This window comes from Portunus trituberculatus, chromosome 24, assembly GCF_017591435.1.
Source record: "Portunus trituberculatus isolate SZX2019 chromosome 24, ASM1759143v1, whole genome shotgun sequence".
NCBI lineage: Eukaryota > Metazoa > Arthropoda > Malacostraca > Decapoda > Portunidae > Portunus > Portunus trituberculatus.
Genome location: NC_059278.1, coordinates 1757144 through 1783121, shown reverse-complemented (window position 1 = coordinate 1783121; position 25978 = coordinate 1757144). Strand labels below are relative to the sequence as shown.

The window sequence follows — 25978 nt, the reverse complement described above, 5'->3', positions numbered from 1 at the left end:
ACAAACTTACTTACTCATTCGCTCACTCACTTACTCACTCACTCACTTATAATTTTAACCGCACTCTAATTATCAACAATCACTTTAGTTATTCACACACACACACACACACACACACACACACACACACACACACACACACACACACACACACACACACACAGTAGGTGGCACCAATTTAAGGCATTACCTGAAATCTGGAAATGGAGGAGGAGAAGGAAGAGGAAGAGGAAGAGGAAGAGGAAGAGGAGGAGGAAGAGGAGGAGGAGAAGGAGGAGGAGGAGAAGGTTACCACGAACGCATTTCCGCCAGATAACGAACGTGGTGTGTGTGTGTGTGTGTGTGTGTGTGTGTGTGTGTGTGAGAGAGAGAGAGAGAGAGAGCGTGCGTGCGTGCGTGAGTGCGTGTACTGTACTTATTCCCCTTCGAGTCGCTTAAAAGTAAAAAAAAGAATAAATAAAGAATAAAATTAATGATAATAATAATAATGATTAGTAAATAAAATAACAGTAACACTAGACTGGAATTTGAACATGCTGGTTACCTGTACCTGCGCTAACGCCAGGCAACAATTAACCGCCGCTCCACATACCTGTTTATGGCTAATCCCTCCATCAAAACAACGTCAATCTGCCGGAATAACAACAACACTATCTATCGCACTGGCCTGTAAACAATTTATTCACAATTTATTCAGTCACACACACACACACACACACACACACACACACACACACACACACACACACACACACACACACACACACACACACACACACACACACACACACCTGCATATTCACTGTTCTCTTCACAGCCTTTTATAATTGCGTTCCCTAAAAGCTTCTCACCTGAGTCACGTGGGTCATTAACTTTACCTGTGATTCCCATGTTCACCTGCCACGCCCTCTGGTGTTTTTGTGTTCATGGTTTTGTTAAAGGGAATCGGATCGTTTTATAAAGGGAATGCAATGCTTTATAACAGGAAATTGGATCGTTTATAATAGGAAGTGGGGGAGTTGTTGCATATTGACCTTGAGAGAGAGAGAGAGAGAGAGTGTGTGTGTGTGTACGTTAGTTATGCTTGTTTTTCTCCACGTTGTTTTGCTTAGTATTGGGAAGAAGCATTCTCTCTCTCTCTCTCTCTCTCTCTCTCTCTCTCTCTCTCTCTCTCTCTCTCTCTCTCTCTCTCTCTCTCTCTCTCTCTCTCATTAATCTGTATTTCAACACCCACACCCATCCACCCACACACACAGACACACACACACACACACACACACACACACACACACACACACACACAGAGAGAGAGAGAGAGAGAGAGAGAGAGAGAGAGAGAGAGAGATTGGTGAGCTAGAGAGAGAAATACTGCGTAATTATATGCTAGAATGAACCAACAAGTCGTAGTTATGTTGCATCACGGCTGTCACTCAGAAGCTACCCTGCGTGTGTGTGTGTGTGTGTGAGAGAGAGAGAGAGAGAGAGAGAGAGAGAGTGTGTGTGTGATCTTAGTGTTTAGTTTACGTATGTGAATGCTCTCCCACTCCCCTCACATACACACACACGCACACACACACAAACAAGGATCCATTTCTCTCACTAGTTTTTTTCTCTCTCTCCCTCTCACGGATGAATGAAACTCCACCAGTGTTACGTAAGCCTTTCCTGCAGGACACCTTTACATAACGCGGTGATCAAGTGCAGTTCTCTGTAAATCCTCGGAGCAACTCGCATGATTGGGAGAGAGACGGTTGAGGAGACTAAACCAGATATGATATACTCTTATCCTTATCTATCTGTTTTTCTTTTTTTTTTATTTATACCATGTGGGATTTTCACGGGAATTTATTGGCTAAAGGGGATACTTTTTTGGGGGTACCTCCTGTCTAAAAGCCCACCCGCTAGGAAACCGTTGCCCCGAGTGAGGAAGCCCAACCTACACTCCGACCGTGGACAGGATTCGAACCCATGTGCTTGGAGACCCCTCGGACCGCAAAGCACGCATGCATGGTTCCACTGTACCACGGCGGATTGAGTTATTGGGGTTACAAATGAGAGAAAAAAACACGTTGGTAAAGGCAGAAGTATATATGTTTTTTGTGTCCTCTCAACGTCTATCTTGGGCCAATCATGCGAGCTGCTCCTGAATTATCTTTATGTTCATTTATTGTTTTCTATTGTGTTTTATTTGTTGTTTTTTATTCAGTTTTTTTGTATGTTAGGAAGATCGGTCAAAGGTAAAAGAGGAAAAAAAGTAAGAGTTTAGGTCCCTTTTATAAGAACGTAACATACAGAACAAGAGAAACTGCAAGAAACTGTCAAACCTAAACGTGACAGTCCTTCCCTTCAGTACCATGACGCCTTTCCATATTCATTCTTATTATTATTTGATGATTCTTTGCAGCTTCAGAAACTCGTATGGGGGATTAAGATAGTGAAGACTGGCCATTGATCTTCTAACCTCCATAAACCCTTCCTAATGTCAATAAAATGGTCTAATCGAACACTGAATCTCAAGGTAAAAATGTGTCCAAGTACTGAAGAGGTTAAGCACACCTACTTATTTCCACCTATCATCCCCATTCATAAGTTCATCTAGTGTATTTAAAGCTCCCCATGCATATGTTATCGTGCTGGTCACTGCCACGAAGATGAATAGATGTACAGTTGAAGAGGAGAAAAAAAAGGACGCCGGTTTATTTTCTGATGCTTCGTGATGTTCGCCTTCCAAAGTATTTAAGTTGTTGGCATTGGAGAGAAATAATCCTTGCTGCGTATACTCTTATTGGTGTTCTTTATTTTGTTTTTTTATTTATTTTTTAGACTTGAATTGAGGCTAGAAGGAAAACTAATGCGAAAAATAAATATATATATATATATACATCTTTTTCTCAGTGTTTATTCCCTATTGCATCATTGGCCAGTATTCACTAATCCTTTGCTCTCTCACCACGACTATTTTCAAAGGCCTCATGGATAGTAAGCTGGGATCTCAAAATCGTTTATTCTGTTAGTAATGTAGGAAGCTTGTTAACTTATCCCTAGAATCGTTTAACCTCACTTAAAAACTCTTATAACTTCAGCTAAAACATTCTGAAATAGTGGAGGCGCGGCACAGAACTGTTTTAGAATACGGACCATTGTGTTGAATTGTGTTAGACGAGAAACTAAAGCAAAACTCACACTGGCTTCCATTCACATCCCTTAGTTCTTTCTTCAACATGCACTGCTAAGTCAATTTCTCCTCTTTTCTGTAGCGTCTGTATCTCGACGTTTTCAAAAAGTCGAGTTACGCACGTTTGTCTCTGTCCACATCCTTCAGGACATTGCATTTCTTTTTGATCGTCAACATCCCTTCGTCCACATCCCTTCGTTTACATCCCTTCATCCACATTCCTTCCTCTACATCCTTTGGTCCTCACCCCATCATCCGCATCCCTTCGTCCACATTCCTTCCTCCACATCACTTCGTCAACATCCCTTCGTCAACATTCTTTCGTCTACATCTCTTCCTCCACATCCCTTCATCCACATTCCTTCATCCACATCCCTTCGTCCACACCCCTTGTCAACATTCTTTCCTCTACATCCCTTCCTCCACATTCCTTCATCCACATCCCTTCGTCAACATCCCTTCGTCCTCATTTCGTCCACATCCCTTCGTCCTTGCATTGTTTTTATTCTTTTTTCTTTTTGATTTATTTATTTATATTTTTTAGAACTAAATTTATGCTGGCAAAGAAATACGACCTCCTCGGATTATGAATGTTCACTGAGAGTACGATTTTTCTTGCAATATTCTTTTTTTTTTTCTTTCTTTTTTTCCTCTCTTTATCTTCTCTTGCTCTCATTGTTGCGTCTGGGAGAAAATTGCAGGTTTGGCGTGAAGGAGAGAGAGAGAGAGAGAGAGAGAGAGAGAGAGAGAGAGAGAGAGTGTGTGTGTGTGTGTGTGTGTGTGTGTGTGTGCTTCCTCTTCCGCCTTCCAACGTGTTTCTGGCTCGTCGATTTCTCCTCCCGTTTTCTTTTTCTCAAGTTTCATAATGATCTTCCTGCACCCGGAGAGAGAGAGAGAGAGAGAGAGAGAGAGAGAGAGTAATGCTATATACTGCGTTTCAGATTAATTAACAAGAAAACTTGAAGGTCTTTTAATAGCGTGTTCGTGAGTCGTTAAGAGTATTAGCGAGAATTAAGTCAAAATCTCGCTTGTCCAAGGCTCGCTAATGTATTTTGTGTTTATATGTATATTTTTTCCCTCAAACTTTCCTTAATAGCGTGAACTAAAAGAAAAGTATCCACGTGTTTTATTTTAATTTTTTTTTTTTTTTGTATTTTACTTGTTTTCAGCGATTTTTTCTCGTTTTTTCTCATATCACGGTTTTTTTCTGGGTTTTTTTCTCATATCACGTTTTTTTTTCTCATATCACGGTATTTTTCTCATATCACGGTTTTTTTCTCGTTTTTTTCTCATATCACGGTTTTTTTTCTCATATCACGGTTTTTTTTCTCATATCACGGTTTTTTCTCATATCACGGTTTTTTCTCGTTTTTTTCTCATATCACGGGTTTTTTTCTCATATCACGGTTTTTTTTCTCATATCACGGTTTTTTTTCTCATATCACGGTACTTTTTCTCATATCACGGTTTTTTTTCTCATATCAGTTTTTTTTTTTTTTTTTTTTTTTTTCCATTCTCGCTTATTTGCTCCATTGTTCGTAGGAGTCAGATGTTTCATAAGCTTCAGTCACGTGTTTCATTATATTTCACTCAGAACGACAGGTGTTTAAAGGGAATATTTCTCATAAATCGTCATCATCATCCTCATTTCGTTCACCATCCTTATTTTTCCTTCATTTCTCTATCTCCAGTATCATCTAGTCCCTCTTTTAATCTCCAGTCCTCCCTACTAATCTCCATCAGTCCTCCCACTCCTATTAGTCTCCTTCAGTCCCTTATTAATCTTCTTTCTGTTCTCCTTTCGTGTTCTTCAGCCCCTCTGCTATTCTCCTTCAGCCCTTTTTAATCTCCTTCATTCCCCTTTACCTTCCTTCCTCCTCTCTCTTAATCTCCTTCAATTACTCCTTAATCTTCCTTCAGCCCCCTGTAGTCTCCTTCAGCCCCCTTACTAGTCTCCTTCAGTCCCTTGTTTTATTTTCTTTCTGCCTTCAAGTCTCCTTCAGCCCCTCTAGTCATCTTCAATGCTCTTGCTAGTCTCCTTAAGTCTCTCCTTTTTACCTTCCTTCAGTCCTCCTTGTCGCCTTCAGCCCCTCCTCTTTACCTTCTTTCAGCCACCTCTATCAGCTCCTCCAGTAGTCTTTCCCAACCTCCTCCTTAATAAACAACACATAAACACTCATATTTTATCCACATAGTATTTAATAGGCCGGGAACATGAGCCTCGCAGATTACTTTTACTAATATAAGCGTCATGATACTAAGAAACACGCTGTCAAGTTACGTAAGCTGTTAATCCCCCCATGCTGACGTCACCACGCTAACTCCTGCAGTCATTGAGGTCACGGTCATCTCTTTTGGCTCAGTCTCTTGGTGTGGTCGGAAGGGCCTGGTGACGTCACGCATCTCATCAGCTTGACCTTGTTTACATTAGAGTGGCCACAGTTCCGGGCGCTTCTTAACGATTCCCTTTTCAGGACTTAAGGGTCATTCACCGCACTCTTCGTTATGATCATCTGACTTTTAATTCAACACCTTAAGTACCATGATGTGCTTCCATAGTCATTCCGGTTACTATTCTGGTTTTATGCAGCTTCGGAAACTTTTGTTGGGGATTAAAATAGTAAAGACTCTGGCCATTAATCTTCTGACCTCCATAAACCCTTCCTAATGTCAATAAAATCGTCTAATCGTACCCAAAACTCGTGGTAAAAAAAATGTGTCCTGCACTAAAGAGGTTAATGGTGCAGTTTTCAAAGTTTAGGGAAATTACGTAAGTAGTCAAAATGTAGTAGCTTTTTTTTTATTGTTTGGGTTAATTTTATATTAGTTTACTCTTAAGTCATTTTGATAGACCTAATCTCGCATTTGTGGCTTTGAATGTTGACTAAATAGGTGAACGTGGATTTAAAGTACATTTTCGTTGTGTCTATGGAAGGATTAGTGAAAGCCCTCAGATGACAACCGGAACATAAGCAAAATGATGTCCGGCTTCTGAAAAGATTAACAGATGAAGTAACACGTGTATGGAAAGCACCATTCTTAATTAAATTACACTTGTTATCTTTGTTTTGTTTTTTGTTTTTGTTTTTCTTCTATTTTTTTGCTTGTTTCTTTGGGAGCGATAATGAGAACTAGCTATTTTTTTTTTCTCTTTTCTTTTTCTTCTCTTATTTTTATCTTACTCGGAATACCCATCACATTAAGAATAAGAATAACAACTAATTAATAATGAAATCACGTTACACACACACACACACACACACACACACACACACACACACACACACACACACACACACACACACACGAGGCACAGATAACGCTATCGAGATATATCCGAAGCGATAAGAGTATTCTCATAGTGACGCTAGGAATTTCCATTTTCCTGTGGGAGTGATGGAGTTGTGTGTAGCGAGTGGCGGGAAAAGGGTGCAGGTGTGGGTGTGGATGTTGAGTGTGGGCGTGTGGCGTGTGGGTGCTGCTGGTCATGGCGTGGGTCGTGCTGTGGATTGTGCTGACGGCGCTGCTAGCCTTCTTGGTGCGAGTGTTTCTTGAGGGTAAGGGGAAAAGGAAGGAGTGAAGGAGTAAAGGTGTGTTTCCCCTCTCCCCTTCCCTCCCCGTCCCTTCCCTCCTGCCCCCTCCCCTCCTTGCTAACCCTTTCCATGACATGTTTACCTCCCTTTCACCTTTTTTTCTTTTTTTATTTCTTTGTTTTGTTATTAGTTTGCTTTGTATGGTTTGGTTGTTTTTCCTATTTTTTTTTTTATTATTTATTTATTTATCATTTTTTTCTATACAATTTTTTTTATTTCTCTTTTTCTTTTTACCTCACTTTCACCCAACCATTACCAAAAGTGTATCAACTTCTTCAGTACCGGGACACATTTTCACCTTGAGTTATTTGGGTATCCTTATTGATTTAGGAACTGTCTATGGAGGTCAGAAGATTAATGGCCAAAGTCCTCACTATTCTAATCCCCACATAAGTTTCTGAACCAGTATAAAATCACCAAATAGTAAGCAGAATGAATAGGAGAATCTGTCATGGTATTGAAGGGGTTAAGGTAATTTTTTTAAGGGTAGAGGTATAAACTGGCCTAGGGCAACAAAAACGATTAAACTAAAAGGGCCCACTGAGATGCCAGTTCCCGAAAGGAGTCAATAGTAAGCCAGAATGGGATAAATGTCTTGAAACCTTCTTTAAATGGGTTCAGGTCTTATAGGTGGAAATGCAGAAGCAGTGTGTGTGTGTGTGTGTGTGTGTGTGTGTGTGTGTGTGTGTGTGTGTGTGTGTGTGTGTGTGTGAATTTAGCCATGGTTGTGCACCGTGGGTAGGGTAAATCAACCATGAGAATATCCTTTTTTATTTCCTTCCTATATTCTCTCTCTCTCTCTCTCTCTCTCTCTCTCTCTCTCTCTCTCTCTCTCTCTCTCTCATTTATTTAAGTCCTGTTGGCAGTTTAGACCCTTTAAAATAGAAACATTACTACTTTTTTTTTTTTTCCCATGGCCGGACTAGCAATAGAAGTAGTCGTCATCGTCGTCGTTGCTGTTGTTGTTATTGTTGTTGTTTCCTGCGTGAAGTTATCATAAAAAGGTACTGTTCCGCGCATCGACCACGAACTATGGGAACGAATCAACGTTTTCTGGGTCGCGCTGGGGCTCAACACGGAAGCAGCATTGAGAAACAGAAAATGGGATCCGGTATTACGTTTCCGTGGGATGTGTTAGCGAGTGGTGCCCTGGAAACTATGGTGGGCAGACTCATTTCCTGCCCTAGATTGTAGAGAGAAAGGAAATACAAGAGTTATGGCACCTGTGTTGTGTGTATGCGTGTATTGAATTTTTGTAAATGGTTGTTAGTTTTGTAAGAAGATAAGAGGACTACAAAAGACTAGATTAATACAAAGGAGATTCTGAAACGCAAAAGAAGCTCGACAAACATAATGGGAGAGTGAATATAAACAGGAAAGAAGAATCGAATCGCCTTTCTCACGAGGATAGAGGTTCAGATCCTGTCTTTCTGGAACTGAAGCCTACATAGAGTAGATAATAGACTCTGGTTCGGCTAAGAATTTTATATGTAACTGTCATGTGAAGTTATATTCATTTATTTGTTTGTTTGTTTTCATTAGTATTATTCATTTTTCATTTATTATTTTTTTTTTTATGCATAACGTTGCCGATTTTCATATGATCACTTTTAACCCCTTCAATACTGTTACACATTTTTACCTTGAGATTTGTGTACGAGTGGACCATTTTATTAACATTTTTTATTAGGAAAGGCCTGTAAAGATGGGATTAATGGTCACAGTCCTCACTATTTTGATCACCCATATAAGTTTCTGAAGTTGTATAAAATCAGCAAAATATTAAACAGAGTGAACATAAAAACGCGTCATGGTACTGAAGGAGTTAATATACAAGTTTTTTTCATGGAATTTGTCTTTTTGGCCTCATATATTGAAGGTTTTTATGTGATTTCTTCTTTTCTTTTCAACATGTATTCAGTAAAGGGCGTAATCCTCGTACGGTAGTTAGTGCTGAATCAATGGGGAGCTCTAACCCCTCAGTACCATGACGCGTTTTCATATTCATTGTGTTTACTGTTTGATGGCTTTATAAAGCTTCAGAAAGTTATATGGGGGAATTAATGGCCACAGTCTTCACTATTTTAATCTTCTGACCTCCATAGACCCTTCCTAATTTCAATAAAATTGTTTTATCGTACACAAATCTCAAGGTAAAAAGGCGTCGCAGTATTGAAGGGGTTAAAAGATTAGATAAATTTATGGATGGGAATGATAGATGGAATTCAGTAGCGTTGCTCGTGACAGACTCTGGTGAATGGTGAATCGAGAAAACTAACAGTGAGACTCAATTTTGTCCCCGATTTTCAAGAATAGAATGGGAACAAAGTCAATTCCACCAAACTAAGCCATCGTATAGGGACTGCCATGTGTAGCCCTGACAACCTCTTGCAGCTTCCCTCACTTTACGTTCTTATGTCGTTATTTTAGCACGATAGAACATTTCAGTATCAAGTAGTGTGTGTAGTGTAAGTGAGCAGCTGAGCATTGTTAGAGCCATTATCAGCGGCAGCGTGGCAGTGACAGGTGGTTATCAGTGGAGGAGGAAAAGAAGGGAAGGGTGGGAGGCTCGCTTGCAAGGGAACAGATGTGCAGGAGCCTTGTGTCTTGTCCTTTGTGAATGTTTCTCAATAGGTGACATGACAGCTGCACAAAAGATTTCTTCGATCATAATCCTGCACCCGGGTCTTGAGACGCGAGGATGACGGTGTGCGTGTGTGTGTGTGTGTGTGTGTGTCATTGGGGTCAGGTGAACGTAGAGATGACTTTGAAATGTGCCGTGACCCAAACAATGAAGGGATGTGATGGAGACTTAAGGACGTGTGTGATGTGTAGGTTAGGTTTAGAAAATGGTGGTGGAGTGATGGGAATCCTGCAGAAGCTCCTCATTGGAAGTAAAGTCGGATTGATTGATTTTTTTTTTTTTTCGCTGATAAGTCTGTGGTACAATGAATGCTATAATAACGCTAGATGTGTTGCTTGTATTTAGAATATTTAGGTAGTAATTGAGATGAAGATTCTAGGATAACAGTAAACGGGAAATGTGTATCAGAGAGAGAGAGAGAGAGAGAGAGAGAGAGAGAGACTATGTGTAAGAATATAGGTAGACCATTTAGATTTATAGTTATTGGTTTTATCAGTTTTCACAAGCCATGTCTTTCTGCATCATATTTTTTTTTTTCATTTCAATACAGTTACTGAAGTGTGTCTTCCCTATGGTTATTTTGGTATTGTAGAGACGTATTCCAATCATTAATGAGTAATTATCATATGATAGTTTGTCAATGATTAACTTAATTAATGTTTGTCAGATTTAGAGCCATGTTATTTACATAACTAACAAGCTGAAGGTTTGTAATCAGCATTTTGCATTAAGCATGTTGAATAAGTAATGATTACTATTCTCATTTTGGTAGATGAGCAATTTTTATATCTTATAAACAATCAGTCAGGCTAATGAAGATGAATTATCCTTGAAGAGATTGTCAAAGTTTCTATTTGCCAATGATTTTCCATCCTAATGATACGATATTCATAAAGATCTTGTTTTAGGCCATACCAGTTTGTCCTAATGAGGAAGTGTTGCTTGTTGGATCACTTATATGTTTACTGTCATTGTGAGGCATTGTATTCCTCCCACACTAACCCATCTGTACCTTCCCCAGGAATCTTGAAGCGGGACGGATCAGGAGGCTCTCGGGAGGTGCCACGTGACAGTCCCCGCTCCATCCTCAAGCACTTCTCAGACGCCCGCCGTTCTTCCTTCTCTGAGTCAGAACACCCACGCGGCATCCTTAAGTCAGAGAGTCCCCTGCCGCCACCCATCGGCTCCCCAGAACACGAGGCCAAGCTCCTCAGAGGAGTGCTGAAGAAGGACTCTAGTTTGGAGGACTCTAAGGAAATAAAGTCCATCCTAAAGCCTGAGTCCCAATCCCTGGAGCGTGACCACTCCTCTGACTCCTCTTCAGGTGAGGGTTTGTGCAGCTCCTCTCAGACCCTTCACTGTGTTGAGTGTTTTGCTTTGTGGTCCTGCTCATGTGAAAAGGCTTTAGTAAAATGGATAAACAGAGTGGATGAGTGTTATTTGAAAAGATGTTTTGTTTTTCTGTTGCTCATGTTAGAAGGATTGAGTACATAACATGGATTGAGCGGATGAGAATTGGCTTGAAATACATGACAGGGAAGCCTTAGACTAGGTGATAAAAGAATGTTGTTGAGAAAGATGCAGATTCTTGTACCATAGTCACTTTCTAAGGGAAGCATTGGGTATGTGAATGGACAGACAAGTTGCGATATTGTTGGAGTTTAAAACACACACTGCATTAGAAGTGAAGTGGAAGGTTTGTGGTTAGCATGTGACTTCTATCTCTCTCGTCTCTCTGTGTCTCTGTATTCTCTCCCAGCTGGGAGTGCTTAAGCAGTGTACCAGTCAGCTTAAAACTTACAGAGTAGCATTAAGGAAGGAGACACAAAGAGTGGTGCAGCTTGTACCCATTGTGTGTACCAACCTGGACTTCATCTTTGTGATTGTCGTAGTGTCTTGTTTACTGTTAAAGGTAGAAAGTTCACCTAACAATTGATGAATTATTATTGGTGATCTGATAAGGGATAATTTCTAAGAAATCTTAGTTTCAAGAGGAAACCAATGATAAAGTCAGCAATGAGCACTGTCTTTAATACTACCTAATGTTTCAACATCTTATGTCATCTTCAGTGGTCTAAAAGTAAAAATAAGACACATATGAATGTAAAAGCAAAAAGGTTGAAATAATGCTTGAATACAAAGATTGAGAAGTAAAAGTTATACAGTATATAGTGGGTGGTGGACTGACAGTGTGTTGTTAAGGGCTGGCTTTAGCTGGGAAATGTAGAGGAATTCCAGTATTCTTAAATTGTTTTTATTACAATTATGTATCCTCATCACCAGCAATAGAAACAATTTAAGAATACTAGAATCCCTCTACACTTCCCAACTAAAGCCCTCAACAACATACAGTCAGCCCATCTACTACATATTGTGTAACTTTTACTTCTCAATCTTTTGTATTTAGTCATTATTTTAACCTTTGTGTTTTTATATTTATAATGTTCTGTTTCTTTCTTTTAGACCACTTACGATGAGATAAGATGATGTCGACAAGTTTGTTTGTATCAAAAATGGTGTTCATTGTTGCCTTTTTATGTTGATGACCATTTAGCATCAGGCAGGATATGTTAGAAATGCAAGCTACTTATACAATCAACATGTCATATCTATGGAGGATATGTCAGTCTGTATACCCTGTCTTTCTCTTTCAACTCTCCAATTCACTGTGTTATTGTATGTAGTGCCGTTTTACTCCAATACAAATGTGCACACCTTCTTGTAATATATGTGGCTGGTACCAAGAAGTTACAATAGTGACAGGAATGTACAAGACAACTAGTTATTCCTTTCAAGATGACAAATTTGAGTGAGCAGTGTGTGTTTAGCTATAATAGGGGTGCTTTTTGTAGACATGCCATCAAAAACATTCTTCCACATCAACATTGGCCAAAATGGAGAATCAACAGTGAGGAAACTAAATTTTCTAAACTTATAAGCCACAGATCCATAAAGAAACAATCAAGAGCTTACTATCAGGACATCCTTTTAAATTCCAGACAGGATGATTTAGTTTCTATTGTCATGTAATAGTAACTCCCTCTCCTTGCCATGCATAATTAACATGTAACACCACCAGTTCTGCAGTAACATGTATTTATAAAGTATCATTCTGGTCCAGCAACACGAGCACTTCAACAACTCAAATTACAGAAGGACAGCAAAAGTACTCATACACAACATCACTTTCATACCTCTCTGCTTACCCAGGTCCTCCTCACACCACCATCGATTAACCCAGCAACTTGTAGGAACTGAGGCAGAATACACATGAGAGCATCCAACATGTAACCACAATCACAGTGAAGTCGATGATGTATAAAGATGTTTTAACCAGGCATTTTCATGTGACACACCAATTCACACACCTTATTCTTTCAGACGACGTGACGCTCACCACCGGCAACGCTGCTCAAGGTCCGGAGTGTGACATTGCCGACTCCATCCGAGACATCGACCCAGTGCGGCACAAGGATGACCAGTACAAGGGTGATGTGCCCCACAAGGCTGACCCCTACAAGACCGAGCACCACCGCGCTGACCTCGCTGAGGCACTGAGGCACGTTGAGCCCATCAAGTCCAGGGACGACCTTGCTGAGGCTCTGAGACAGATTGAGCCCATCCATTCCAAGGAGAGGAGCAGAGAACGAGAAGACCGAGGGAGGGAAGAAAGCCTGTCAGTCAGCGTTCGAGAGTTTTCCTCCACGTCCAAAGTCACCACCACCATGGGGACTATGGTGGCCACTGCCTCCGTGCCACCTCAGGCCCCGGCCGTCACCAATTCCTCATCGTCCACGTCCGAGAACGAGCTGAAGATTATCAAGAATGAGGCGATAATGAGGCGGAAGACCAACCATGCCAGAAAGTACGACGAGAGGTGAGTAGTGACCAGACCGTTGCTTCCTCTTCTCTCTGGGTGTGGATCGAGTTAAAGGAGAGGTGTTCGTTGGTTTTGTTTAGCATTTTATGTTTTGTAGAGGTGTGAAGAAAAAGGGAATTTGCGTGTTATCTAAATTCTGATTTTCACTGTTTTGATTTCAAGTACATTATTTTTGTTTTTTCTTTTATTATTTTAAGATTGGGGAAATGTTTATATTTTTTAAATGTTTTTGTCATTGATGCATATCCTGGTATGTGCACAGCTGTCTTTTGTAAGGAAAATAATAACAGATTATGACAAACATGGAAATATATGTAGAGAAAGCCTTAAACACTTTTTGTTCACAGAATCCATACAGAATTTTAAACAAGAAACTTTTAGTGGCATCACATTCACATACACAGCCAAAGCAACTCAGCAACTGTGGTGAATACTTTGCACTTCTTCTCTCACATATCCCATAATCAGAGACACAGAAACTAGCCACACACCAGCGATTCCAGTAATGCGCTTCAGACTCCCGGATGTCTCCCATTCACACTAGCATGATTTTTTTATTTCCTTTCTGAAGACGTGACTCTGAAACCAAGTGACATGACATCTCAGAAACCTTTCAAATATTTAGGATTTGCATTTCTAGAATATCCTGGGTAATGTGACTGTAAGGTGATCACTGATGGTTGCATGACATAAAGGGACACGTGACACTTCAAGGGCCGTGTTTATACAGTATGATGACTGGAACTAGGACTCATGCCTCATCTTTGTCAAATAAGCTTATTTTTTTTTGTGTTACAAGTTGCTGTGCTGGTGTTTCAGGAATGTGCAGTTAAGAACTTAAGGAAGCTCCAAGAAGTGATTTCAAAGATAGAGGATAGATCAGTAATCACAAAAATCTGGCTAGTTAAAATGGTTCAAGGATGGAGTGACCATTCACGAATAAAAGAAAACTAGTTCATCGTAGAACAGCAGTTAGTTACAGCGGTCTGAGGAGCAAAAAGGCACTCACATTGAAACAAAAATCATGAATCTTAAAGTTGTATGAAATGATAAAAATTCAAGGAAGCAAATGGAAGAGTGGAAGGAAAAACTAAGACAAGTAATAGAAACTGTCAATACTGAAGATTGCCTGAGAAGTGGCTGGCTGTTCATACTTAAAAGAAATGGTTATTGATATAAACTTCAAGAAATAGTGCACAGTTAAGCCTTGCATTTGAGGAATGACTGTCCCTTCAGACTAAATAGCGAAATCTGTAATAAAAAAAAAAGTCAAATAAAATGAAGACACTGAATACCGGGATGGGTGATTTGAAGAATGACGTGCTATTGAGAGTTAAAAAGAAGAAAAAAAGGAAAATCAATTGCAGAAAAAAGATGTTGCAGGCTTGCGTTTGAGGAGAGTGTAGCTGAGCAAGAAAACATTTTTATTTGTGAGGAAAAATAGGGAATAGTGTAGACTGCTTAAATAGTGACATTCATGGCATTCAAAATTAAAGAAAAATTCATGTAAAACCACAGTGAGCGGAGACTACTACCATTTTAGAGGAAAGCAGCCACCCAGAAGTGAAGAAATAATGTTATCCACCAGAAAAAAAGGAAAGGAAAAGAAAAGAATTGAAGAGTGGAGTGTTTGTGGGAGCCTCACCACATGATAAGGGGAATTAATAATGATAATGGCGTTATCTTGGTCCTATAGAGCTGTGGCCTTATCAGTCAGTCTCCCCCAGGCATGACCCCCTCCCACCATGCACACTGCTAGAATGAAGAGATTTTGTATGATGTGGATATTAAATGCTAACTGTGCCATCATATGTGAAGGCTTGAGAGGTGTGTGTTGTGGCAGTGTGGCCAGCTTGACCTGTGGAGGGAGTGAATATAAAACCCCAGTAATGATAATAGTAATAATAATGATATATATTTTGCTTAACACCACAAATAGAACTCAATGCCATTTTGCGTTCATTAAAGCAACAATAACCATAATACTACTAATAATAATAATGATAATAATAATAATAATAATAATAAATTGACTCTCAAAACCTGCCATTTTACACATAAACTTCAAAATCACGCATAGATAAAGCGTAACGAGTGTCAAAACCTACAATATCTTGAAACACTTAGCAACACTTTAGAATAACAATAATAATCACGGCTCCTCATCACCATAGCGACATTCACAGCGGCACTGACTAGTGACTGGAGAGGGAAGGCAAACATTAGGTAAAGAGGCAGGCGGCGGCGGAGAGAGAGAGAGAGAGAGAGAGAGAGAGAGAGAGAGAGAGAGAGGGAAAGGGAGAGAGTGAGAACGCCATTCATATAACCTTCACTGGTGGCGTGTGACTCAATAACGCATCAGAACCTGCACTAATATAGATGACTCACATGAACGCCAAACGCAAATCTAAGTCATGCCCATATTCAGAAACGCCTTTCCTACTCACAACATCAATTTTACAATGCCACAGAGACAACTAGCGGGGTTTTCAAGACAGTTTATCCTTTTGATAAACTATAAATCTTGCTAATTTATCACGAAAACCATGAAAATACTCTTAACCCGTTGAGTACCATGCCGCGTTTCCATATTCATTCTGTTTGCTATTTGGCAGGGCCGTTTCTAGCTTTGTGGGGGCCCTAGGCAAGATGATGTTTGGGGGGGGGCCTAGATTTCAATTTTTCGTCGGAGCCCCTGGGTGACTTAGGAAATCTAAATTTTCCAAGCTACCCAGGGGTCCCCCTGGTGGCTTGGGGGCCCTAGGCAATCGCCTTGTCCGCCTATAGCTAGAAACGGCCCTGCTATTTGGTGATTTTATACAACCTCAGAATCTCATGTGGGGGAAGGAAATATTGTAGACTGTGGCCATTGAACTTCATACCTCCATAAACTCTTCCAAATGTCTATAGAATGGTCAAATCGTACACAAATCTCGAGTATCGTCAACTGCAGCCTTTCGAAAGCAGTGATGGTGAGAGAGCAAAGCGTTTCATAATACAAGCAATAGAGAGAACTCAAAGGAGATAAAGAAGAGCCTCTCTATCTGTTTACTGTGGTCCTTTCTCCGTCTTTGTCTTGAAATCACGCTGATGAAAGTTCCTCCCGTTCATTATGTAAAAAGTCGAGTTAATCTGTCTCGAACACCCGTAAAAACTTGTCACTTTAGCCTTTTCAGTATAGCGGAGGTGCAGTGGGAGATGATAAGCCAAATTCTTAAGAGCGTTTCTCCTTATTGATAGTAAAAGTCTCGTTAATTTATGTATTTTGAACCCCGTTAAGATCTTGCCGAAGAGTGTTTATCCTGTTCTTAGTGTAAAAAATCTTGTTAATCTGTCTATAGAACATCCTTAACCATTTCAGTACCATGACGCTTTTCCATATACATTCTGGTTACTATTTGGTGATTTTATACACCTTCAGAAACTTATGTGGGAGATTAAAATAGTGAAGACTATGGTTATTAATCTTCTGACCTCCATAGACCTTTCGTAATGTGAATAAAATGGTCGAATGGTACACAAATCTCATGGTAAAAATGCGTCCCAGTACTGAAGGAATTAAAACACACGTAGCTTCAACCAACACTGTTTTGAATGTAGTGAAAGTAATGAAAGTATGACACCAAATTTCCAAGAGTGTCCGATGAATCTCCACCATCAGCAGTTAAATATATTCATGAAACCTTTGACAGTCAGTCCGTATGAGGGAATAAAGCCTCTCAAAATACAGGCCAAGGTTGGAAGCATCAATATTCATCCCTAAACACAGTGAAATATAATCCATCATCATTATAACCTCATTTCCTTTGCGGCGAGCAGGCCAGGGCGGGGAGGCATAGAATCGAAGGGCGGAAACTGTCAGTCAGCACGACTAAAGTAAAAATTATCTTGTGAAATGAGCCACAGAGAAATCATTCAGTGTTCATCCCCCCCTCACTCACTCACTCCCTTCCTCCCTCCCTCCCTCCCTCACTCCCTCCCTCCCTCCCAGGGAACATAACCTTGCAGCGGTGGTAGTAGTGGTTAGGTTAGTAATAATGGTAGTTTGGTTAGTACCAGTAGTAGTAGTAGTAATAGTAGTTGTAGTGATAGTAGTAGTAGTAGTAGTAGTAGTAGTAGTAGTAGTGGTAGCAGAAGTGGTAGTAGTAGTAGTTGTGGCATGAGTAGTAGTAGTAGTAGTAGTAGTAGTAGTAGTAGTAGTAGTAGTAGTAGCATATCAAATATACATAAATACGGTAACTAGTTAAATGGATATATAGACATATTTTGATAGGTAAACAGGTAAGTGTATTGGTAGATACTTTACTTACAATAAAGACTTTAAAAAATAGTAAAAAGAAAAACGAAAAAACATTAAAAATTCCATTTAAATACTGCTCAAAAAAAAAAAAAATCAGAGAGAGAGAGAGAGAGAGAGAGAGAGAGAGAGAGAGAGAGAGAGAGAGAGAGCCCAACTTTATATTCCAAGATGTCTCAATTTTACTTTACATCAAAATAAAAAGAAACTCCACAATGACCAAAAACTCAGAGCGGGATTAGACGAATATACTGCTTCTTTCTTTCTTTCTTTCTTTCTTTTTCTTTCTTTTTTTCCAGACTGGAATATTGTGTAGAATTAAACATTACTACTTTGGGGAACTTGGCTTGGATTTTATGGGTGCAAGTTTCTCTCTCTCTCTCTCTCTCTCTCTCTCTCTCTCTCTCTCTCTCTCTCTCCTGGAAATTGGCTTCGTAATGAGACGTAATGATTTTGTGCTTTAATTTTTACCTCCCACGCTGCTCTCTCTCTCTCTCTCTCTCTCTCTCTCTCTCTCTCTCTCTCTCTCTCTCTCTCTCTCTCTCTCTCTCTCTCTCGTGCCGGTCTTTTTTAAGTTAGCCTGCATGTAATTAGCTCCTCTTTTAAACTACCCAGGTGTGCCGGGTCTGACTCGATGCACCTGGAAGCGATGCGGACAGAACCGTTCCCGCAAAGATTCTTGGTGCGTGTGTCAGTTTATACCAGGAGGTCCAGGAGTGAAGGAGTGTGAGGCGCGGAATCCCACCCCCCCGTTTGGTTAATGAGGGAGATAGTGTGTGTTGCTGTGTCAGGGCTGTCACCCAAAGCCATCCAGCCACATCCGTATCCTGGCCAGAGCTCTCTCTCTCTCTCTCTCTCTCTCTCTCTCTCTCTCGCTCTCTCTCTCTCTCTCTCTCTCTCTCTCTCTCTCTCTCTCTCTCTCTCTCCTACATTTCCCACCTCCCCGCTCCCCGCTGCTTCCCGTCTCTCATCCCCCGCCCTTTGACACGTCACCATGCAGCGTCCTCCCCGCCACCCCTCGCCCGCCACAGCCTGACGCATGGCCTGGCTGGGAAAGAGGAACTAGGATGTGTGTTTGGAAGGGTGACGTTCCTTACTCCCGCTCATGTTTCATACTTCACTCCACTTTTAAGGTTTTTCTTCTTCATTTCTTTTCTTTAGAAGGTAGCGTCGATGAGTCACGCGGATACAAATAAGATTTCGTGGATACTTTGAATAGCTGCTTGGTTCGAGTCCCTCCTTTGGTGTCAGCTGTCTACACTGAGAGAAATGAATCACAAGTGTTTCGTAACACACCTGTTATCGCACATGTGTACAGAGTTGCCGGATTATCCTGTCAGGTTATTAGTCAGTCTGGGCACCACTGTTCTGTGCTCTCATCAACCTTAGCACTAATTACACAGGCGAGCCTCACACTTAAGGTGACCGCCCTCGTCCAGCTGGTGTCAGTGCCGCGGCCGCCGCGGTGCCTCCCACGGGATCCTCGACCCGCGGCCGGCCCGCAGCGGGGCGAGAGGCTCCGTGGCCAGGTGTGGCACAGGCCCAAAGGCGCGATCCGTCAGTACCGGACTGGAGCATGAGCGGGAGAGCACTGAACTCTTAAAGGCAAAACTTTAACCCGCGCGAGGCGTCACAGACACACGCGCCTTCAGCAGTGTGTCGTCAGGAGGGAAACTTATGATTGGACATTTATTATTGCTTCACAATCCCTCTGCCTCGCCTCAACAGTGAGACACGAACTGAAAGTCGTGACATTTATATCGTGTTACTACGGAGACGCCCGCCACTCCAGAACACACCACTGTCATTACTTCGCTTCCTTATGAGGGAGCCTCACCCCACAGCGCCGCCAGGCTGTGGTGAGGCTGCTCCGGCCCCGTCACCGCCAAGCCTCCACACGCTTGTGAACATGGTAAGGGGCACCGCTGTTCACAATGACAGGGAAGCTGTGAAGAAATCAGTCAATCAGTCAGTCAAAATTAGAGACAGGGAGTGATCAAGAAGTCCTCAGCTCCTCGTGACTACAACATTTTCTGATCATGTTACACAGTCTTTACCAGAAACATTGTATTTAATGACTTGCATTAGTTTTTTTTGCCCAGTTTATTACCTCCAACCATCATGAATATATAATCATGACACCCTGAACCTCGTAAGTGTGAACCCTGGTGCGGGGCTGCCGTGTGTCGGGCCCCACAGCCAGCCAGCGAAACACAGGCAGCTCCTCCCCGCAGCGTGCCGTCCGTACCCTCGTCAGCAGGTCTGGCTCCCGGTACACCACCCATCGCTCACCACCTGTGCGTGCAGCGCGGCCAGCTGTTCCTTGCTTCCTTGTTGGGAATAATTGAATTAGGAGTAAATTGTTTCACCGGGCCGGGTACCCTGCAGTGCACTGGCCTCCACCAGCCAACACTGTAATGCAACACAAAGTTCATTGGGGTGTAGAGCAACGTACGGATTTACCTTTCCAATGCCGGACTATTTTCTCCGCATTCTTTTGCAATTTTTAGCTATTTCGCACTTCAGTTGTTTAAGTGGAAAAGACGAAAAGAATACACTAACATTATTTCACCATGTAACAGTGCCATGAATGTCAATAAGAAAAGAAAACGAAACAGCAAAACATGAAAATCGTTGAATATAAACACCGCACCTCCTCACAGAACAAAACACCTGGACAGCCATGACTCGTTACTCGGCAGGTGTGTCAGGTGTGTCAGGTGTGGCAGGTGAGGTGTAGGACAGCGCATCTCCTTTATATGACACGATCGAAACGGAACGCTACAGGGAATGAGACGGCTGAGGCAGGGAAGAGGAGGAGGAGGAGTGGCGGGTGCTGCAGGCGAGGGCGAGGCAGGGGCAGGACAGGGGCGGGGCAGGGGCGGCAATGAGACACAGAGGGTGGTAGGGAGGGACGCTTTGCAACGCCCTGAAGACATGACAAAGACCTGAGTCCCGCCCCGCCATTATCACGTCAAGGAAGCAGGTTGTGAGGGATCATTTGTGTTACGAGTTGGGTATGTGTATTCTCTCTCTCTCTCTCTCTCTCTCTCTCTCTCTCTCTCTCTCTCTCTCTCTCTCTCTCGTTTTGTCCAATTGTGTTTGTTGCTTTTTAAAATTGGTGTTGTTTGTTTTAAGCTGTTTTTGTGTGCCTGTGTTTTTTTCTTGTTCTTATTTTTTTTTTCCCAAGAGATTTTTAGATTTTTTTTTATTTGCTGTTTTCTGTGTTTTTTTTTTAATAATATTTTTGTTTTAGTGTTGCAGTTCATCGTCAGGAGTTTTGTTGCTGTTGTTGTTGTTGTTCTTATATATTTTTTTTGTTTCATATTTTTTATTCGTTCATTTACCTACTTTATTTTGTTTATTTATTTATTTGTAGTTCAGTGTAGATTTTGTTGTTGTTCGTGTGTTATTTCGTTTTCTGTTCATTTTTTTTACATTTCTCCCTTAAAAATTTTCCTTAAAACGTTTATTCTTTGTTATCGTTCTTGTAATTTCCTTATGAGTATTGCTTGCACCTTTTTTTGTTTCCAAGGGACGTTATTATTTTGTTAGTCATCATTATTTGTTAGAGTCTTCCCTTCGTCTATATTCAAAGGAACTATGTCAAATTTACCTTTTCTTTATTTACTTCTATCATATTTGTATTTCAATTTTCCTTTTCTTCATTCACTTCCATCTTATTTATTTCACTTGGGCATTTTCTTCTATTCCCGAGTTTTCCCTTCATTTTATATTTCAAGGGACTATTTTTACCTTCTCTTCCTTTACTTCTCTCATATTTATTTCACTTGTGCATTATCTTCTATTCACGAGTCTTCCCTTCATCTTTTCAAGGGACCATTTTAATTTTTCCTTTTCTTTATTTAACCTCTATTGTATTATTTATTTTAGTTGCCCATTATCTTTTCACGAGACTGTTTCCTTGCATTGGCGTGACGCAGGCGAGGCGAGGCGAGGCGAGGTGAGGTGATGTGATGCGAGTGTCTCTTTCAAAACAAAGCCTGTGATGTTCCCTCGTGATACCTGGTGATGTGCTCGCTGATACTCATTGTGTCCTTGTGTCCCTCGCAGGTTACGTTGTGGTAATCTTCACTCGTGTTTTCCATCTGCCCTTTTTATTTTCTTTCTTTACCTTTTTCTTTTCTTCTTTCCTCATGACAAGGTTAGTGTTGCGTGTGCTTATCATGGTGTGTGTGTGTGTGTGTGTGTGTGTGTGTGTGTGTGTGTGTGTGTGTGTGTGTGTGTGTGTGCATCGTATACTTGTTATTCAAGTAGGTAATTATCAAGCATTTAGTTTGAGAGGTCATCATGGTCCAATTATGGTTAATTGGGCTTAGGGCGGCCTGGGAGAGAGAGAGAGAGAGAGAGAGAGAGAGAGAGAGAGAGAGAGAGAGAGAGAGAGAGAACGTTCATCTTCAGACAGACAGACAATCACTCACACACACACACACACACACACACACACACACACACACACACACACACACACACACACACACACACACACACACACACACACACACACACACACACACACACACACACACACACACACACACACACACACACACACACACACACACACACCCTAACATTGTTATCCCGCTTAGCTTGAATAGCCAACACTTAGAGGACACGGACACACGGACAGACACTTGCGTCACTCACCTGTTTGTCGTACTTGTCGCCGCCACGCTGACAGGACAGAGTGACGGCGGTGTTTTTGCGTGCGTCTGCCTGGAGGAGGAGGAGAAGGAGGAGAAGGAGCTGCGGCTTAGCATATAATGTTATCGGGCTTGGGTGGGCACAATGGCTGCTTCCATGGTGTTCTTTTGTTGCCATGTTAATGAAGGGAGCACAAAAGTGAGTGTTGAAACGTCTCTCCTCCTCCTCCTCCTCCTCCTCCTTCTCCTCCTTGTCGCCGAGTCCCTGCCGCCGCCACATGAGTTCCCTTTTCTTTTTCGCTGATTTATCTTCATGTGTCTCTATTTTAGTGGTCTTCCTTACCTTGTGTCGTCAGTTTAGTCGTCTCTTTTAACCCTCGCTAATTCATTCTTCTTTCGCGTGTACAGTGCATGTTTCCATAGCTCGGGATTAGTTATTTATTTATTATCTATTTTATTTATTCTAGTTTTTATTTTATTTATTTTTTTTTTTTTTTACCTTCCTTCGTGTTACTTCTTGTTTTGTTCGTCGCCATTACCTTGATGTCATTTGATTGTCTTTCTTCACGTCTGTGTCATCACGTAAAGGCTTTGCTTCATCACTATATTTTCCGAGAACTTTTTCTTATTACTAGCTCCCACAATTTTTTTTTTTTTTTTCTCTCGTACCTTTGCTTAGCTTCTTTTTAGTCATCTTAACCTTTTTCGTCACTGAGCGGGTTGGCTCTCTTAACATCAGTCTATATTCTAAGTTTTTTTTATAACAGTATTTTAGTTTCTGTTATTTTTTCCTGGTGTTCCTTCCTGTTGCCTCTTTTCTTTATCCACATTACGTTTTTTGCCACTTTGGTTGTCTCTCTCAGCCTTCGTCTCCATTTTCGCTGCCTTCCTAGTACTCTATTCATATCTACTTATCTACCATACCTTTCTGTTCTTCCTATTTCCTCCCACATTACTTTTTTACCAATTTAGCTGTTCCTCTCAACCTTTTTTTTTTATACCATGTGGGCTTTTCACGGGAATTTATGAGCTAAAGGGGGATACCTTTTGGGGCACCTCGTATCTCAAAGCCCACCCGCTAGGAAACCGTTGCCCCGAGTTGAGGAAGCCCAACCTACACTCGGACCATGGACAGGATTCGAACCCGTGCGCTTGGAGACCTCTCGGACCCCAAAGCACGCCTCCATTTTCACTGCCTTCCTAGTACTGTTTTCATATCTACCTGTCTGTTCTTGCTAAGTGTGCATCTTTACTTCGTTCTTTGACAATGTTCTTATAAAACTCTACAATATTTTTTATCTCCAACTATTGCTCTTATAAAACTCCACAACATTTATTATCCCCAACTACTACAACACTCGTATCCACAGACATTTTTTACTCCTGCGTTCGTCGTCTCTTCCTGCCTCCCACTGCTTAACTCATCTTCAGAACCTTCCTCGTCCTTGTAATCACATTCCCAGTTCTTGTCACTACCCATCAGTCCGTCTGTTAGGGAGAGGAAGAGGAAGAGGAGACGTGAGTGAAGACGAGTGGTGATCTTGCTCTTATTCCGTCATTACTTCTCACTTTCTTTAAAATGAGGAAGGAAGAGGAGTCGGACCAGGTGGAGGAGGAGGAGGAGGAAGAAGAAGAGGAGGAGGAGAAAAAGTTAAGGGTTAAATCATCAGGGAAAGTTGAAGGGGTTAGGGTGGTAGGCGCAGGATACAAGAGGAGGAGCAACTTTAAGAGCACTAAGAGGAGAAGGAGAGGCTGTGAAGGTTGCTAACTTGAGGGGTAGATGGCACCAAAAACAGCGCTCGTGAGGGGTGACTGCCGCTCCCCTTACCCTCCCACCACTCCCCCTTTCCCCTTCCCGGCACACCCCTTCCCCTCTGAGTCACTGCACAAGGGGAGCAATTTTTAAGACTCGGTTACCACTGCGCAAGTCCTCGCCTCGTTACGTCATGGGGGGAATGAGGCAGATTCGTGTGTTCCTCGCCACGGCGGGAACAGCTGAGGCGAGCGGCGTGAAATTCCACCCTCAGAAAGTATACAAGATTACTGGCAATGTACGCCTTGTCTTGTCTTCTGCTGTGCCTCCTCTTTGTGCCACCTCCTCTTTCTTCCTCCTCCTCCTCCTCCTCCTCCTCCTCCTCCTCCTCCTCCTCCTCCTCCTCTTCTTGTTCCTCTTGGGTGTTTTTCTTCAATATTTTTTACCTCGTATTTTTCTATTCTAAGTTCGTCCTTTTTTTTCGTCTTTTTCTCTCTTTTTTCTCATATATCTGAGTTTTTTGGTCTTGTTTCTTTCTTTTTTTTCGATGCAGTCCTTCGTCGCTTCGTCTCTCTTAGTCCCTCCTCATTTATATTGCCTTTATTTGCCATCTTCACCTCTTTCCTTTTATATTTCGTCGTCAATTTTTCCCTCATCCCTTTTGCAATCTTCCGGGTCCTTCCTCCTCCCTTCTCGTCCCTCCTTGGCCTCCTTCATGATGTCCAGCTATCTCTCTCTCTCTCTCTCTCTCTCTCTCTCTCTCTCTCTCTCTCTCTCTCTCTCTCTCTCTCTCTCTCTCTCTGATCATGGACAATGTGAGGGAGAGATAGCGAGACGGTGAGACAAGACTGAAGCAACTGCCTGAGCTCCTTCACCGCCTCTTACATGTGTCCTTTTACCTCCTCCTCCTCCTCCTCCTCCTCCTCCTCCTCCTCCTCCTCCTCCTTCCTCCTCCCTCAAGGGGCCAATAATGCTTAGTAAGGTTAGCACTTGAAAATTACCTCGTTATTAAAGGGCGACTCTCATCTTCAGCCACACCTGCGCTTGCTGTTCGCTCTCCTTGCGCACGTGTCCCCGTCCTCCCCCCGAGTGCCAGTAACCGACTGACACCTGTTGTACCTGTTGGTGTGAGTCGCCCTGTGTGATTCCAGCGGCCGTGATTGGAACTATAGGGAGTGAAGTAATGAATTGTGACTTTCCACTATTGTTTCTTTATTAGTTTGGTTATTCATGTTTGATTATTTATTTATTATTGGTTTATTTTCACGGTATTTATTTTGTTTTTTTTTGTTCTATTTATTCATTTATTGTCTGTACTCAAAGCTTTATTAACGCCTCCAAGTGGGGGTTTCTGAGTGTCGGTCCTGCTTCCACCAAACACACGTGACGGAAGTTGAATATCATGTTCGCATCTCGCCACAAGGAAGAGGAAAAAGAAGAGGAACAAGAGGAGGAGGAATAATTAGAGGAGAAGAAGCAGGAGGAATTAGATGAGTGGAGAAGAAAGAAAGAGGGGGGGGTTTGTGGTCTTCAGAAAATAACTCAGCCTTTTTTTGTTTGTTTCTCTCTTTTTTTGTGTGTTTTTCGTTCCTTTGTGTGCTTGGGAGGCCATTGTGCAGCGCCAGTCCTGAAATAAAACCGTGACTCACTCGTCAAATTGCAGCCGAGAGTGTAGACGTTCGTTTATTTGTATCCGTTCTGCCTCAAGGAATTCTGTAACCAACTTGTTTTGAATCTGGACGTGAAGGAATACAGTACATGAAACACTCCACCCACCCACCCACCTACAGAGAGAGAGAGAGAGAGAGAGAGAGAGAGAGAGAAGATGGGAACAGGAATTGAGATACACACACACACACACACACACACACACACACACACACACACACACACACACACACACACACACACACACACACACACACACACACACACACACAGAGCCATGAATTATCCTAACACACTTAAA

The 25978-nt window shown here is 41.8% G+C and overlaps 1 protein-coding gene and 1 long non-coding RNA gene across 2 annotated transcripts in view; one reads left to right on the top strand and one right to left on the bottom strand.

Moving 5' to 3' along the window:
* LOC123508110 (microtubule-associated protein futsch-like) overlaps positions 1–25978 on the top strand; it is a 243258-nt gene that overhangs the window by 187538 nt on the left and 29742 nt on the right. The window contains exons 13-14 of the mRNA XM_045261592.1: positions 10434–10736; positions 12794–13289. Coding sequence (XP_045117527.1) covers positions 10434–10736; positions 12794–13289 — 799 coding nt within the window. The remainder of the gene's footprint in view (positions 1–10433; positions 10737–12793; positions 13290–25978) is intronic.
* LOC123508114 lies at positions 19278–20664 on the bottom strand. The gene is made up of 3 exons (XR_006675863.1): positions 20243–20664; positions 19700–20001; positions 19278–19535 (listed from the first exon to the last, which is right to left on the bottom strand). It is a non-coding gene; the product is annotated as an uncharacterized LOC123508114 (long non-coding RNA).